Genomic DNA, 16366 nt, shown 5'->3' with positions numbered 1-16366 from the left:
ACCACCCTCAGATCATAGCAAAACCATCTCCATCTAAGCTCTTCTGCTTCCTGAAGAAGAAACGAAGGAAGATCTCCCCAGAGGGAGAGGGGCGGGGACAAACCTGAAAAGAGGGCCCCAGAGTAAGGAATCCCATCGGCCATCTTCTCCACTTCCATTCTGCAAAATAACTCATCTGCAGGAGACTTGTTCCTTAGATCTACTTAACCCACACAACTGCAGAATTTCACTGTGCGCCTCAGGAGACATATCACAAGGCGATAATCAAGACCATGGAGAAGGGTCTATGGGAGGTCAAGCTTAAGGGTGAAATGTCTAGATTTCTCTTTTTGCCTTAATGAGCAGTCGCATCTTTATTTCTTTTTGCAGCTCAGTCCTGACACTTCCAATGGGAAATAAAAACCTGAAGACGATGGACTAATGAGGCACCCACCAGAAAACACAGGATGTTCCTGTTTGTTTTAATCCCAAACAACACCAATTTGATGCTTCCCCAGCAGCTGTGAGAGAGATGGCTTACATTCATGGGAATTCAAGGCTTCAAGGGGTAAGGGAGTCTATCAATGACAAGAGTCCCTCCCCCCGCCCTGGGTCTCTGCACACACCCAATTATCATGATGATGGGGCACCAGATGGAAACCAAACATTAGTAGACCATCCCTCATGCTTGTATCTGGCCTGGTATTGTGCAGGTCAAGTTTAATCTCTTTTAAGCCGAGACTGTTGATCTGAAGCCAGACCATGAGTCTCAGGAGGGGTCTTTCTGAGGTTCAGGGAGGAGGCCCCAGACCCTACGGTACCTTCACAATTTCTTGGGCAATCTGCCTCGTTTTGTTGACATCCAAGACGATCTTGGCATCCCTGACCACAGAATAGAGTGTCCGGCCCTTACAGAGGCTGGAAAGCAGAAGGACACAATTAATTGTTGGCAGTTGTTGCGATAAGGGCCACACACAACGGTTATTAAAAGTGACACATAGAGGGAATTCCCTAGCGGTCCAGTGGTTAGGACTCGGTGCTTTCACTGCCGGGACCCGCGTTCGATCCCTGGTTGGGGGAAAAAGATCCCGCAAGCCACGCAGCACACACACACACAAGTGACACATAGAGAGTGGGGGTGTGTGGACATGCCACTATTATGCCTGTGAGATACTAAGCCACCACAGCCTTGCACTGGACCTCAGTTTTGGTTCTGGGATTCGGGTCTGGGAGCAATTCCTCTGGGGTTCTTCAGCATCTTTATCAGCTACCCCCAGCATCCACGGACACGTGCAGAGTCTAGCCTAGCCCAGAAGCAGGTTTTGCCACGTACCGTCTAACACAGGCTCTCACAGGCAAAAATCTGCTTGTAAACTGATAACTTCTGGGGTCCTCAGACAGCACTCAGACGGCACTCTGCCGGCCCCTCGGCCCAGCTGCTCTCACTTGCCAGGATCCACTGGTGTGTGGGGAAAGTGATGAAAGACCAGCGAAGCGGTCGCTGATGTGTACTAAGTACCATCAGTGAATAATGTATTCAAGCCTTTAGACAGGGGTGTGTAAACACCAGCAACACTCCCCCAAAGCAGATGCCTGTCTGGATAGAGGGTTTTCAAACAATTTTCAGCCTCACTGAGCTCATTTCGAGGACCAGTGGTTCAAGATGAACGACAAGATGAAAAAGGACATTATACAGTGACAGTGACAGCTCATTTAATTGCCAGTGTGTTTACCCAACCTCCTCCTCTGCAATGAGCCTGGATCCTGGCGCACACAGACCAGGAACTCGATAAACAGTCCGCAAATGAGTGAGTGAATGAATCGACGAGTGAATGAATGAGTTCTAGATTCACCATAGCATTCCCCAGCCCCTAGCATCACATCTGGTTCATCACATCCAATATTGGCTGAAAGAAGAAGGAATGACATTAGGAAAGTTCATTTTCCATCTATGTCTAAATGATGGCATGGATTTTTCTTTTAATCTGTGACTTGATTGCTAAAATATTCTTGGCTTTGTATTCATTCGTTTAGTAGTTACCGAGCTCTGCTGTGGGCTTGAATTAGCTGAAATTGTGTGGTTATAGCCAGAACTCAGGTATCAGAGGGATCTGTTTGAATCCCAGATCTGCTCTTTACTTACCATGTGTCGTTGTGTCTCTGGATGGGTTACTTAACCTCTCTGGGCCTCAGATTCCTCATCTATCAAAGGGAACTAATGATACCCACCCACAGAGTTAGTATGAGGACTGAATGAGAGAAGGAGCAGGTGGGGAGTGGAGCACACTGGTTAGAACAGGTGCCCAGAGTCAGACTGTCTTAGAACCGTGGTTTGTCAGTCAGTGGCTGTGTGACCCTGGGCAGGAGAGCTAACCTGTCTGAGCCTCAGTTTCATTATCTGTAAAACGAGGCTGACAGTTTTTGCTTTACAAGGTTTCTTAGGAGAATCACACGGAATCAGGTGTGTCAAGGTGTAGGCAACTCTCCATGCCCAACACAGTAAGTATTCGTGAAACTCTGGCTATTGTGAGAGGTGGTGAATGATCAATACAATGGTGAATATACACATACTTGTGTGCAAGTTATTAATTAATTATGTACTTATACACACATCACATCCTTCTGTCCGTCTATTACCTATCCACGTATCCACTTACCCACCATGCTACCTATAATCATCCATGATCTTCAACTGAGATTCGTTTCTTCACCTGCTTGAGGTGAGATTCTCAGGGTAGCTGACTCACAGGGAATCTGATTCGCCCGCCTGTCCAGGGTTGCCCAGTAAGTCGGCGAGGGGCAGCCATGGTGACTCAGGGCTGTCCCCGCCTTGTTGTCTCAGGCACTGGGTTTGCTACTGCTGGAGGTGAGGTGGAGGGGGGCAGTGGGCTGCACAGCCAATTAGACCACAGTGACATTTAAGTATTAGGGATGGCGGAGACGGTGGGTGGATTCCCTCCCCTGGAGACTCTGTTCTTGAGCAGCCACCTACACTCATGACAGGCCAGAGCCCAGAAGAAATATGTCCCCACTGCAGACGGCCAATCGCAACAGGCTCCAAGCCTCCCAGACTCTCAGTGTAACTGCATAGAAATTGCAGCCTCCAAATGTCCATCCCTGTCTCCTTTCCCCTGCTCACATCCTCCTTTCCAGCTGCAGCTGCTAAAGTCTTTGCTAATCTCACTACCTTATGGCATCTGGAGCCCCTGCACACACACACACACACACACACACACACACACACACACACACACACGTACGCACAATGGCTGGTAAGATATCAACTGGTACGACCACCGCTTGGCACTTTTACTTAAGTGAAATATACAAATAAGCCATAACCAGCAATTCATCTCCTAAGTATGTATCCAGAAGGCATGCACACTCATGTTCACCTATAGACACGTACCAGAATGTACTAGAATATTCTAGAATGTTAATAGCAACCCATTCACAATAGCCCCAAACTGGAACCTACCCAAATGTTCACAGACAGAAAAATGGATAAATTATGATATATCCGTATAACAAAATATATTCATACTGGACTGTTAATAAGCAAATTACTGCTAACCGCAAACGACATGAAGTTCTAAACGTAATGTTGAGCAAAAGAAGCCACACAGGGCCTCTGTCCACAGACAAAACTGCTCCATGTGTTAGAGGTCAGCACAGCAGTGACCCTGGTGGGTGGGGAGGATGGAGAGGGGGTGGGGGAGCTGGGGGCAGGTGATGCTCTGCGTTTTGATTTGGGCGTTGGTTATATGGATGTGCATTTAGTGGAAATTAATCAGGCTGTGCCCTTAGGATCTGAACACTTTGGCAGGTACGTTATCCTTCCAAGAACAATTTACTTAAAAAAAAAAATCAGCGAGGAAAGGATGAACAATTAATCCAACAGTGCTAAGCTTTAAAATCTAAGCCAATATTGACACCCCAGGTAACTATTTCTAAACGTTTCACACAGCCCCGAGGGGCAGCATCTACAGGGGAATGAGGGGCTCCAGGCCTGGCTGTGCCTGCTCAGGTGTTTATTGGAGGCTGAGTTGAAGGTGAGGGCTGAGCTCTAAGCAGGAGCAGGCATTAGGCAGGTGTCCAGGGTGCCCAAGGCTCCAATTGTCCAGGCAAGTCAGTCCAACTATCCATGGCAACTGCTCCGAGCTTGGGGTTTCTGTGGCTAACGCCAGTGCCCTCAAAGCTGCTTGTGCCTGGGTGGTGGGGAAGGGAAGCGAGGAGAGGATGAAGGTTTACTGAGCACATGTGGGACCTTTCTCACAACCAGGCATCCTTCCCAGCATCCCTGCAGGGTCCACGTTATCACCCACCTCTTACAGGTGAGAATGTGGAGACCCAGAGGGGTGGAGGGCCTGCTCACAGGCACACGGCCATGGTGTCAGCCTGTTCCTGATCTCTCATCTCATCCATGGTGCGGGTACCCTGTTATTGGACATGATTTGGGGGCCATGAAAGAGACACACAGCCGAGGGAGCCCAAATCCCAACTCTACCATTTACTGCTTGTCGGGTGACCTCGGGAAGTGACTTCAACCTCAGCTTCCTCATCTGTAAAATGGGGACAACAGAAACAATACCAGCTAACGTGGACTGAGCCCTTTCTATGTGCCTGACACCAGCCTAAGCACAAGAGCCCCAGGAGGTGGGTGCTCTCGAGGTATTTCATTGATTCCAACGTGCATTTCCTCACATTGTAACTAACATCTCTGAAATCAGAATGTGTTTTGCATTCACTGACAGGTCACAGTTTCACGGGCACTGCCCTTCTCTCTTCGTAGTACATAAAAGAAACGGCGCATATTCTAATGGACGGCATCTTTGATTTAATCAAGTTCGGGATCAGCCCCATTCCTACAGATGAGGGAACTGAGGCTCAAAGAGGTTAAGTAGAGCTGATGTGAACCCAGGCAGGCTGGCTCTAGAGTTCAGGCTCTTAACCCCCATCTTTTGTTTCTTAACAATTTTCTCAGGCCCCCAGTGAATGGTAGCTACAACATCACTACTAACATCACCTATGGCAATGAAGATTAATGAGGTCCGCAGGCCTCAGTAGCAGAGTCAGTCTGGACGTCAAGAGAAGGTGTTTCAGTGGTTTAAGGATACATTTAGTACCTCTCTAGCTTCTGGGGCAGTAGGCCCAAGCACTAGTGTACACGCAGTATCTCCCTCTGCAACAAAGATCATGTTTTTCCAAGAGGAGCAAAACGGGATTTTCCACCTTATCTGCAGGTCAACATCTCTTCCGACCGTGGCCCCAGGCACCTCAAATAATGCTGTTTTTGACCCCATATCTCAGGTGACACAGTAAACTCATGGCCCAGATGGCAAGGCAAATGAAAGACGTTTGATGTAAACCAGCCTAAAAGAGGCTTGTCAGAAACAATGAGATAAAACCATCTAGAGGTTTCTCTCCAGGGGCCTCTGTCCAAACTGGCTCTTTCTCCCAAAACAGCGGCTGGGAAAGAAACCTGGATGCCGTGGCAGCCGCTTCCTTTCTCTCCCGCAAACTCCTCAGCATCAAGGCCAGGGACCCAGGCCAGCGTGAATGGAATGGGAGCTGGGGGCCACCCCCTCTGAAGACCAACAGACTGGCTCTCAGCCCAGCTCTGCCCCCTGAGAGCCCACACGGCCCTGGGGACTAACTGTGCCTCCTCTGTGTCCATATCTGTAACTGTGGGTGTGGTCAACTCCATAACGGTCCCCCAAAGGTATCCACACCCCAATCCACAGAAACAGTAAACATTTACATGGCAAAAGGGACTCTGCAGCTGTGATTAAATTAAGGTTCTAGAGGTGGGGAGATTACCCTGGATGACCAGGGTGGGCCCAACATGGCATCACAAGGAGCCTTATAAAAGGGAGGCGAGAGTCACAGGAAGGTGGCAAGTGAATCGAGAGGCAGAAGAGAGGCAGAGGGAGATCTGAGTACGGAAGAGGCAGCTGAGGGATGTTATGTGAGAAAGAACCACCCGGTCTTTGCTGGCTGTGCAGACAGAGGAAGGGGCTGTGGGCCAAGGAAGGCAGGCAGCCTGTGGAAGCTGGAAGAGGCAAGGGGCGGATTCTCCCCTAGAGCCCCAAGAATGGAAGACAGCTCTTCGAGGCCTTGATTTTAACCCTGTGAGATCCATTTTGGACTTCGGACCTCCAGAGCTGAAAGATAGATTTTTGTTGTTCCAAACCACTGAGTTTGTGGTAATCTGTTACTGCAGCAGTCAGGAACTAGAGTGGGGCGTGAGGGTGAAATGGGGTCACAGAAGTACAGTGCTTGGCCCAGCACCTGGCCAGAACATGTGCTCCTTGAACATGGATCATATCATGGTTAATAATATTCTAATATTATTATTTCTAGTAATATTCTAATACTATTTCTAATAATAATGTTCTCCTGCCTGGATGACCACACTGCCCCTCATGGCTGCTCCGGCTTCCCCAATCCATTCTCCAGCCAGCACTCCGAGTGGTGGCTTCAAAACACAAAGCTGACCAAGTCACTCCCCAGTGCCCTCTGGATAGAGGCCCAACTCCTCCAGCGCCCAAAGGCCCTGCACAGTCTGGGCCCTGCAGACAGCTCCACCCCTTCACTCACAGAGCTCCAGCCACACCAGCCTACCTCAGGCCCTTTGCTCGGGTCGTCTCCTCAGCCAGCAACGCTCTCCCCATCTGTCTTCAAAAGCCTCCCCAGCTAGGTCCCTATTCCCGTCAGACCCCGTGGCACTGTGCACTCCATCCTTGCAGCCCTTGTCATGGCTGTCATTGTGCACGTGTCAGCTGGAGTCTTTGATTAGAGGCTGTCTCTCCCTCCAGACGGTACACACCACGAAGGCAGGGCCTAACCTATCTGGTTGCTGCTATACTCCTAACACACAAAAGCTTCTGAAGGAACGAATGGATGCAATGCTACAGCTGCTTCCCATGGCCAGGCCTCCTCTTCCAGGATTCCAGGGAGTGACAGTCCCATCAGAGCATCATGTATCACATCCAACCAAAGAAAAACAATTTCTTAGGGGCCTGTGTTTTCACCATTCTTGGCTTATTTGCTCGTGTGCTTTTTGGGGAGTTCTAAGGGTAACAATTGGCCTATTTGAGAAGGATGGGGTGTTGGGCTTTCGGGCAGGCTTGGTCTTACATTTCAATGTCCCTAGACAGGGCATGTAGGGTCTCCTCTGCCACACCTGGTCTACTTCCTGCATTGACACCATCTGCCTGGACCTCCTAGGTATTTAAGCACTGGAGCAATGGTTGACAAACTTGAGTGTGCCTCAGAATCCCCTGGAAGGGCTTGTTAAAACAAAGATGGCTGTTCCCACCCCAGGAGAGTCCGATTCTGGGAGTCTGGGGTGAGCCCTGAGGAAGTGCTTTTCTAGTAAGTTCCCAGGCAATGCTGATGTGGGTAGTCTGGGGACCCCGCTTGGAGAACTGCCGTTCAAGCCAATCTTATTTTACTGAGACCCAGAGATCATGAAGTTCACAATCACTGTCCCTTTAGTGAGTGCCATGCAGGCCTGGTGGCATTCTAGGTGTAGGAGATACAGAATGCAAGACAGGCCCATCTTCACGTGGGGCTGATCGGCCAGAGGAGAAGTCAGGTGATAAGCAAGCAGGTAAGCAAATCGACGAGATGTTCAGAGAGGCACAAGTGCTATGAAGAGAATAAACAGATTTATCGGACAAAGTGTGGTGGGGCTGGGGGCCTCTTCAGTTAGGAGGCTCGGGGAAAGTTGCTCCAGAGAGGTAGCCATGCTGCGAGAAAAGGAAGAAGGAAGCCAGCTGTGTGAAAATCTGGGGGAAAAGCGTTCCAGGCTAAGGGATCAGCCAGTGCAAAGGCCCTGGGGCAGAACCAATGCAGCATGCTTGATTGCACAGCCAAGGCCATATGGCTGAGCTCTAAAGAGCATCTCCCAGTGGTTGCCCTCCCCAAGTGTTGATCCTCCGAATCAAAGAAACAGGTGGGTGGAAACAGTCTCGGCTCTGCCTGATTTTAGGTCCCAAGGCAGCTGATTTCAAAGTCAGCTGTTATTTTAAAAATACTCGGTTCTGTCAGAAGGGATTTACAACCCCTTGGCGGCTTCTCCTCCTCACTCACTTCTCAGCATCCCCAACCCCAAAAAACTCGAAACCCACTTAATTGCCTTCCACTCTTTGCCCCTCCCTGGAGCAAATAAATCACATGCCAAGTGACAAGTTGCTGCTCCATCCAATTCCAGACGCAGGCAATCTCTAACTTCCAAGCCCTTTGTGAATCTAACACTGAGGATATGAAACCTTGGGACTCTGGGGCTTTATAATAAAAAAAAATGCCAGGTTAGCTTCCTATAAAAATGGGAACTGCCAGAAAGCAAGTGAGAAATGCCAGCTGTTTGCCACCTGCTTAACCTGCCGTACGTCCAGGAAATGAAGAGTTATAGAGTTCCATTAAATAAGGCGTTGGCCAGGGAAGGCTCGTGTCCCAGCCAGACGAGAAAGGTGGCCCTCCAGGCATCAGAATACGCAAAGCAGGAGCAAGCAGCACTTGACAGAAGGGCTTCAGTTTTTTTTTGTTTTTTCCAAATGCATCCCTGCAACGCTTGGAGAAACGAGAGGGAAAAGGAAGCTTACAGTCTCGATCTCACTGGATTCTTCTGATTTTGCTAAATCCAGAGAGGCCAAGCGTTGAATGCTCTGGGACCTTCAAGGACTGAGATGGGGGTTCTGCCCATTTTAGGGGGTACCCCTGGCCCTGACTGGGACATTCTGCCCTCCCTGGTCTGTGCTTTATAAGAGAAGGAGCGTTTCAAGGGCACAGGCAGCCTGCCAGGGAGGTGTGGGCCTCCAGCTCGCTGCAAGAACTGGCTGCTTCCTCTGCCTCTCATCACGCTCTGTGGTCCAGCCACCATCCAAGACCCGGTCTTCTTGACCTTGTCCAGAGGCATTCCAAGACATGCTCCTCCCAAACTCTACAGCATCTCTTCTCAGCGTCTCCTAAGGGTCAGACTGTGCGTCTCACTCAGAATCCCTCACACTGCAACCATTCCAAAACTACCTTAAGAGTTTTGTCAGATCCGCCAACTCATTATTTACCACTTGCTAATAGTTTTCTTTAGATGCACTGCCTCTGAAAAATAAGTGTATTTTAGAAAGAAACTTTTATTGTTACCTTCTATCATTACCAGAAGGAAAGCCAGAATTTCTAGCCCCATATAAACGTTAAAACACATACAACGAAAACAAACCCACTAAAAAACAATATTAAATCCTTGCTTGGCATCATGGTCTGACAAATGGTCAGAGCTTAAGGCCTCCGTTTTTTGTTTAAAAAAAAAAAAGTTTAGCAAGTAAGGGTTAGGAAGGTGTTAAATACTAGCACTGAATGAAGAGTTTCTCATCTCACCAGAAGGATGGAGAGAGAATTGAAGAGGAAAATCATGCCCCCCACTATGTGATTAGATGTTATTTGGGGCCAGTGGTACCTGTCCCACCTTCTGGGAAATCCAGACTCAGTAATCTCCAGGCCTGCAAACCCTCCCCTCCTGCCAATTATGTATTAACAGGGACTATAGGCCAGATATGTGCAGGGACAAGACAAAAGGGCCATTTCCTTGGCGATGGAGCTGACATTCTTGTGGGGGAGACAGACTGTAAGCAAACAGAATTAACTGCAGTTTATAATGAGGGCCATGGAGAAATGCACACGGGATCAGGCACACAGTGAGAGGATGGAGATGGGTCCTCCATGAACAGGTAGTCAGGGTTGGCATCTCAGGAGGGGATAGCAGGGACTCCCTTCCCAACACATCCTGTTGTTTCAGGGCAAAGACTCTGGACTGATTTCTGGCAACATCTAACCAAATGCCCCTTATCTAATCTCTCCAAGAAGGGCAGGCATCGTCTTGTTTAAGATGATACCCATCTCCCAGAGGCCTCCCAGGGGACCAAGACAGAGCCAAAAGGTTCCCAGGCATCGAATAACTCATCATCACATTGAATAAGTGGGTCTGGTTATTCCCATGGTACAGATGAGGAAACCAAGGCAATGAGTCAGCCTGGACAGGAGCATACACTTCAGAATCAGAATCACCGGAGCTAAAATGCTGTCCCTTCCTGGCTGTGTGGTCTTGGGCAAGTTACCTGAAATCTTTGGAACTCATAGTTCCAAACTCATAGCTTTGTGAACTGTGAGGTGGGGTGATTCGGGCAAAGGGGTTGTTTATACGTGTGAGTATGTGTGTGATCTCTACGTGCAGGTTTCATACCTGCTACTTAGCACTGCCTGGAGTTGATGGCGCTCTCTCCACAAGGCACTGAACTGAGACCTTTTCACGCCAGCCTTCCCAGGCGGGGAGGCTCTATGCTACAAATGAAAAAATGCACATGCAGGAAGGTTAAGTAACCTACCCAGGTCCCCACAGCCAGTAGCTGACAGGGTCAGCACTTGAGTCCAGGTCTCGAATCACCTTTCCAGGATTTCATAAGATCCCTTGGGAAAGGATGGTTTAGCAAAGCAGGAACTGGCCAGGCCCAGTTCAGAGGGCCTGACCTTGGAAACCCTTGTTTATCCACTGAGCTCACCCGCCTCCCTCCCTTTCCAACTCTAGGCCTCTCCTTCCACCCTTTCAATTCAGGGCCAGCCCTCGTTTGGCCTCATTGCCCCTTTGCTGCTTCTGTTTGGGAACTCCCAGCTGCTACCCACAGACAGACAAGGCAGGCTGCAGAGGGCTAGACCATCGGAGGGCGTCTGGAGAACTCCTGGATGCACCTGTGCAAGCCCAGCGGGCAGTACACATGGGCCAGGCCCAGGGGAGGTGCTCAGGGAATGCTTCTAGAACGGGTGAATGGATGAACAAAGGAATGAGTGACTGCCACCACCTTCCTTCTTCCCATCGTCCGCAGGAGCTGGAAGGGCTGCGCTCAGTGCCGAGGCAGGTCTTTCCCTACTGGCTCAGCACATGAAACAGACCATAAGCCAAACCAGATCCAGTTAGCAATGATGCTTCCAGCCTTTCCCTGCACAAGGTTCCCTGTACAAGGCTCCCCGTGGCACAAAAAGACCAGATCGACCTGGGTCCTTCCCTCTGGGTCTGGATATCAAAACACATCAGTTCTTGTTGCCCCCTGACCAGACCACATTTTTTTTTAAGCTAAACAGTCAACTGAATTATTGTTTTTGAAACATATACATACACCACCTAATTTATATGCATTAAAATCCACGGAGAGGATAGACTCCAGGGTGTTAGCAGGGCCAGTCCCGGGTCATGGGATTAGAAGCTTTGCAAAAAACTTTTTTCTCACTGCTTATCTCTCTTTCCTAATTTTTCTCCAACAAACACGTATTACTTTTGTAAAATGAGAAAAAAGGAAAAAAGCACCTTTGAGTAAGACGGAAATGAAACCAGACACATGTTTACTCTATAGACAGTTTGGAAAATACTGAAAGGGTGACAAACTAAAATGAGAAAGCAGAGTCAGAACTGAATTCCTCCTCCCGGTAGCCCCGTCTCGCTTGGAAGACCCTCTGGCTGTCACTCTCAGGGAGGGAAGCAGTTTTTTCCTCCTCTGTCTTCTGCACAGGGTTTAGAGCCTGGTCAGGGCACAAAGCCAGGGACTGGCCCTTACCCGAAAGTCCCAATGGAACTCTCTCACCTTGAAAAAATGCAATCCTGAACGAACAAGTTGGATTTGACTATTAGATATTTTAAAATTACTGTGGGGCTGGCAAAGGAGAAAGGGCAGACAGTAGAATGGTGGGTGTAACCCCACAAAACAGCTGTGTCCTTTCCGCCCATGAGAGAACGGGGAGGGGAAGAGGGGAGGAGGAGGAAGGGGGGAGAGGGAGGGGAGAAGTGTACCTTCCTAGGGGATACTGGGAATGTACCTGAGCCTGGAACCTACCCGGCCATGGTGTAAGAAAACATGTACAGAAATTTCTAGAATTCAAGTTGTGGACTAGTGTTGGAAATCATTGGGTCCTCTTCCTTCACGGAAGAGATGGGGAAACCAAAACGCACAAAGGGGGATGGAATTTCCCAAGGTCATGCTTCAACTGGCACAGCCTGGCTCGAACCCAGACCTGTCTGAGACTAAACCGTGGGTTTGCAGCCACAGAGCCACACTGCCTCCTAAGAATATGAAATACCATTCACTGAACCTTCCCACGAGCATTCTGCTAAAGGTTTTACACAAATGATCTTATTTAGTCATACTCTTGACCTCAACCTTTTTCGGGAGGTACTGGTCCTATTTCGCAGATGGGAAAACTGAGACTCGGGCAGGTGAGGTCATTTGCTAAGCTCATGCAGCTCAGATCCATGAAGCAGAACTGGCATTCTACCCTCAGTCTATTTGACACCTGCATCTTGTTCTCAACCCCTAAGCTACTTGGCCCCTTTGGGAAATGGAAAGAACAGAGGCTGAAGGACGAGGAAACCAGCGTTTTCAAGCTCCTGAGACAAGCCTGCAGTTCATCTCATCCTCACGAGAGCCCCAGGGGCTGGGGCTGGCTTTTCATCTTCCCATTTTTCCAACGAGGAAGCAAAAGCCCAAGGGAAGGAATGCCTGGCCCAGGGTCCTTCTGGCCAGAACGTGGAGGCAGAATCTGGGTCCCGTTTGCCCAAAGCTCCTGGCCTTTCCAGTGCCTCTCCCTTCTTTGAGAAGGCCTCTGGCGCTGGGCCACCCCAGGGCACACCCAACTAGCCCACTGTCTGCACTGCTGTAGGTCAGGGTTGCAGGGAATTTCACAGTGTAGACATGCAGGCCTACTAGAGCCAAGCTCCTAAGACAGGGGCTGCAAACTACGGCCCGAGGGCCAAATCCAGGCCATTGCTTATTTCTGTAGAGCCCATGAGCTAAAAAAGTTAGAAGAAATCAAAGATCAGAGCAGAAAACTCAGAGACGAAGAAAGCAATAGAAAAGATCAATGAAACTAAAAGCTGGTTCTTTGAAAAGATAAACAAAATTGATAAGCCTTTAGTCAGACTCATCAAGAAAAGGAGAGGGCCCAAATCCATAAAATTAGAAATGAAAAAGAAGTTACAATGGACAGCACAGAAATACAAAGGATCATAAGAGACTACTACAAGCAACTATATGCCAATAACATGGACAACCTAGAAGAAACGGACAAGTTCTTAGAAAGGTACAGTCTCTCAAGACTGAACCAGGAAGAAATAGAAAATACGAATAGACCAATTCCAAGTACTGAAATTGAATCTCTGATTAAAAAACTCCCAACAAACAAAAGCCCAGGACCAGATGGCTTCACAGGTGAATTTTACCAAACATTTAAAGAGTTAACACCTATCCTCCTGAAACTATTCCAAAAAACTGCAGGGAAAGGAACACTTCTGAACTCAATATATGAGGTCACCGACACCCTGATACCAAAACCAGACAAAGATACCACAAAAAAAGAAAATTACAGGCCAATATCACCAACGAACACAGACGCAAAAATCCTCAACAAAATACTAGCAAACCAAATGCAGCAAAACATTGAAAGGATCACACACTACGATCAAGTGGGGTTTATCCCCAGGGATGCAAAAATTTTCAATATCCACAAATGAATCAGTGTGATACACCACATTAACAGACTGAAGAATAAAAACCATATGATCATCTCAATAAAAGCTTTTGATAAAATTCAGCATCCATTTATGATAAAAACTCTTCAGAACGTGGGCATAGAGGGAACCTACCTCAACATAATAAAGGCCATATATGACAAACCCACAGCCAGTCTGAAACACCTTTAAATAAAAGTTTAAAAAGTTCATAAGAGGAATGATACCTTTGTGACCTTGGGAAAATTATAAGAAATTCAAATTTCTGTGAACTAATGTTTCGTAGGCACACTGCCACACCCTGTTTCCACACTGTCTGTGGACGCTTTCGTGCCACAACAGAAGAGCTGAGTGGTCGTGACAGAGACCAAAGAACACGGCTGAACATATTTCCTGTCTGGCCCACTATGGAAAATGTTTGTTGGCCTTTGTTCTAGGAAACTGGGGTGGCTCAACACAAATTGGGCTGCTAGAACTAGGAGTTTGACAAATTTGAGCCATTCTCCTCTGCACTGCAAACTGGGTGTGGTCAAGGTCAAGTGGGTTTTCCATTCATTCACTCCCTTATTCGTTCATTCATTCATTCAACCATTCATCCATCCATACGGGCATGGAGCCAACACTCCCGGCCAGGCGTGGGGACGCGGAGCCTGGTGGGTGAGGCAGTGCCACAGATGCAGGGGCACAGCTCTCTGCTGCGAATTCGGTTGGGGTGATGCGGGAGAAGGCCAGAGATGTGGGACCAGTGCAAATGCAGGCCAGGAGCTTGTCTGCAAGCCTGAGTTCCACAACAGTGGAGACAGGATGCACCGCCAGCCGCCACCCCCGACTGGAAGGAGGCTCCGTCAAGGGCGGCCCCAAGCCCGACACGCCGTCACCCCAACCTGGAAGCACGTGCCAAGTTCATGTCGTACAATTTACACGTTTCTAAGTCTCCTGCCTCTTCCTCTCTGCCATTCCCTGCCTGAATCCCCACACCGCACCCTACCAGAGGCCTTCCCAGGCAGCCCCTGGGCATGAAATTAGCTGGACGAATGCTCACCCGAGTGAGGTAAATCCCAAATCGCTTTAGAATACCTTCCTTGCAGACCACGGGCTTGGACAAGGCCACGAGGCGGAGATTACCCGATCTGCTGCCACCAAAGGATCAGTGTAGCAAAGGACACATCTGTGCATACTGATATGTATGTGTGCATTGTTTCTACGGTAAGGACCTCTGCCTGTATGCATGTTTACGTGCACATGAACACGGGTGTACACACGTGAGTGAATTCATGTGTGTACGTGTGCAAGAATGTAGTAGTATGTGCGTATATTTACGTATGTGCATCCGTGTGTGTGCGCGCGTGGCTGTCTTTGCATTTATAGGCACACCTGTGTCTACCTGTGGGTATGTTTTCTGTGGCTGCAGTTGGAAAGTAATGCAGGTAGTGTCATGCCAACTCCAGAACTGGCCACAGCCTCCCTCACCCCTTAAAAAGCACTCTGTGTTTTCGTTTCTCCCAGTCTCCGGAACGCTCCACTGAAAACTGGAGGCTCAGCTTGCCAGGGACTGGGGGTAGATGGGGCTGGGAGTAGGCAGTGACTATTAATGGGTACAGGGTTTCTTTCTGAGGTGATAAGATGTTCTCAAAACATATAATAACTTTGAATGGAATATAATCTATAAAATATTGAATCACTATGTTGTACACCTGAAACTAATAAAATACTGTAAATCAACTATACTCCAATAAAAAATTAGATCTGGTGATAGTTGCACAATTTTGTAAATATTCTAAAAACCATCGAACTGTGTGGATGAGTGAATTTTGTGATTTATATATAAAGTTGTTTAAAAAAGAAAAAGCTGGGAGTTCACAAAAATTCCCACTCACTTCATCCCACTGCATTTATAGAGGAACCTTGGTCTGGTAAATGGGAAAAAAATCTGATTTCTCAGCCTGGGAAGAAATTTCACCAGGGAAGGAATTTCTCCAACTTTATAGAACCCATGCCTCTGCCAGGCTGACAGCAAGGAACACTGTGTCCTTTGCACTTGAAGCTTTGTATCAATAGATAAATCTAGAACACCAGTGGGGGTAAGGCAGGCTGGATGGGCAGGATTCCTGAGATGAACGCTGGGAGGGAAATGCACTTGAACTACCATTTCATTACCCCAAGAGGAACAGAGAAGAATCCAGAGGCAGGGGAGTGTGCTGGGAGGAATCATTCCTTTTAGAAGTAGAAACAGATACAGAGAGTGGAAAGGAGAGAACTCATCGGGCAGGTAGTAGTGCCCAGCAGTTAGGAGCTGAGAATTTGGAGTTGGGCAGAACTGGGCTCCAGACCCAGGCCTGGAACTCTTACATTATGAGCCTCTGGGCCAGCTGCTGAAGATAAATGCCGGCGGGCAAGGCAAAATCTACCTTACAGGTCTAGGGGGATTAAATTAGAAAACTCTTGCACGGAAGAGACAATGTCCTGTGTTCACCAAATCCTGTTTCCTATTGCTCCCTCCCAGATTCCCCCCTGGAGACCACACTTCCCGGTCTCTTTGTGGTTATGCAGTACCACGGGACTGGTTCTGACCAATGGAAACTGACCCCTAGCACTTCTTGGTTGGGGTAGTGAGAAGCCCATCGCCGCATCTGCAGCCTTGTGCCACGGTGACTGTGGAGGCCCTATGATGATAGGGTAGAGCCACAAGACTGGAGTTACCTGGATCCCTGAGTAACTTCATGGAAGACAGCTCCCCTGGAGCACTGCGCCCAAACTATAGTAAACTCAATGAGCGAGAAACCTTGAGTAGGCCAAAGAGATCTCAGGGTTGTTTGTCACTGCAGCACAAGCCTA

At 48.5% G+C, this 16366-nt stretch overlaps 1 protein-coding gene across 1 annotated transcript in view; it reads right to left on the bottom strand.

Moving 5' to 3' along the window:
• KSR2 (kinase suppressor of ras 2) overlaps positions 1 to 16366 on the bottom strand; it is a 66126-nt gene that overhangs the window by 20656 nt on the left and 29104 nt on the right. Inside the window, exon 2 of the mRNA XM_022598116.2 lies at positions 801 to 897. Within this exon, the coding sequence (XP_022453824.2) occupies positions 801 to 897 (97 nt within the window). The remainder of the gene's footprint in view (positions 1 to 800; positions 898 to 16366) is intronic.

This window comes from Delphinapterus leucas, chromosome 14 (genome assembly GCF_059928025.1).
Source record: "Delphinapterus leucas isolate spDelLeu-1000000601 "Yukka" chromosome 14, BTC_Dleu_Yukka2, whole genome shotgun sequence".
In the NCBI taxonomy this organism is placed as follows: Eukaryota; Metazoa; Chordata; class Mammalia; order Artiodactyla; family Monodontidae; genus Delphinapterus; species Delphinapterus leucas.
The sequence above is the reverse complement of the archived record's forward strand: the minus strand, read 5'-3'. Positions and strand labels throughout refer to the sequence as shown.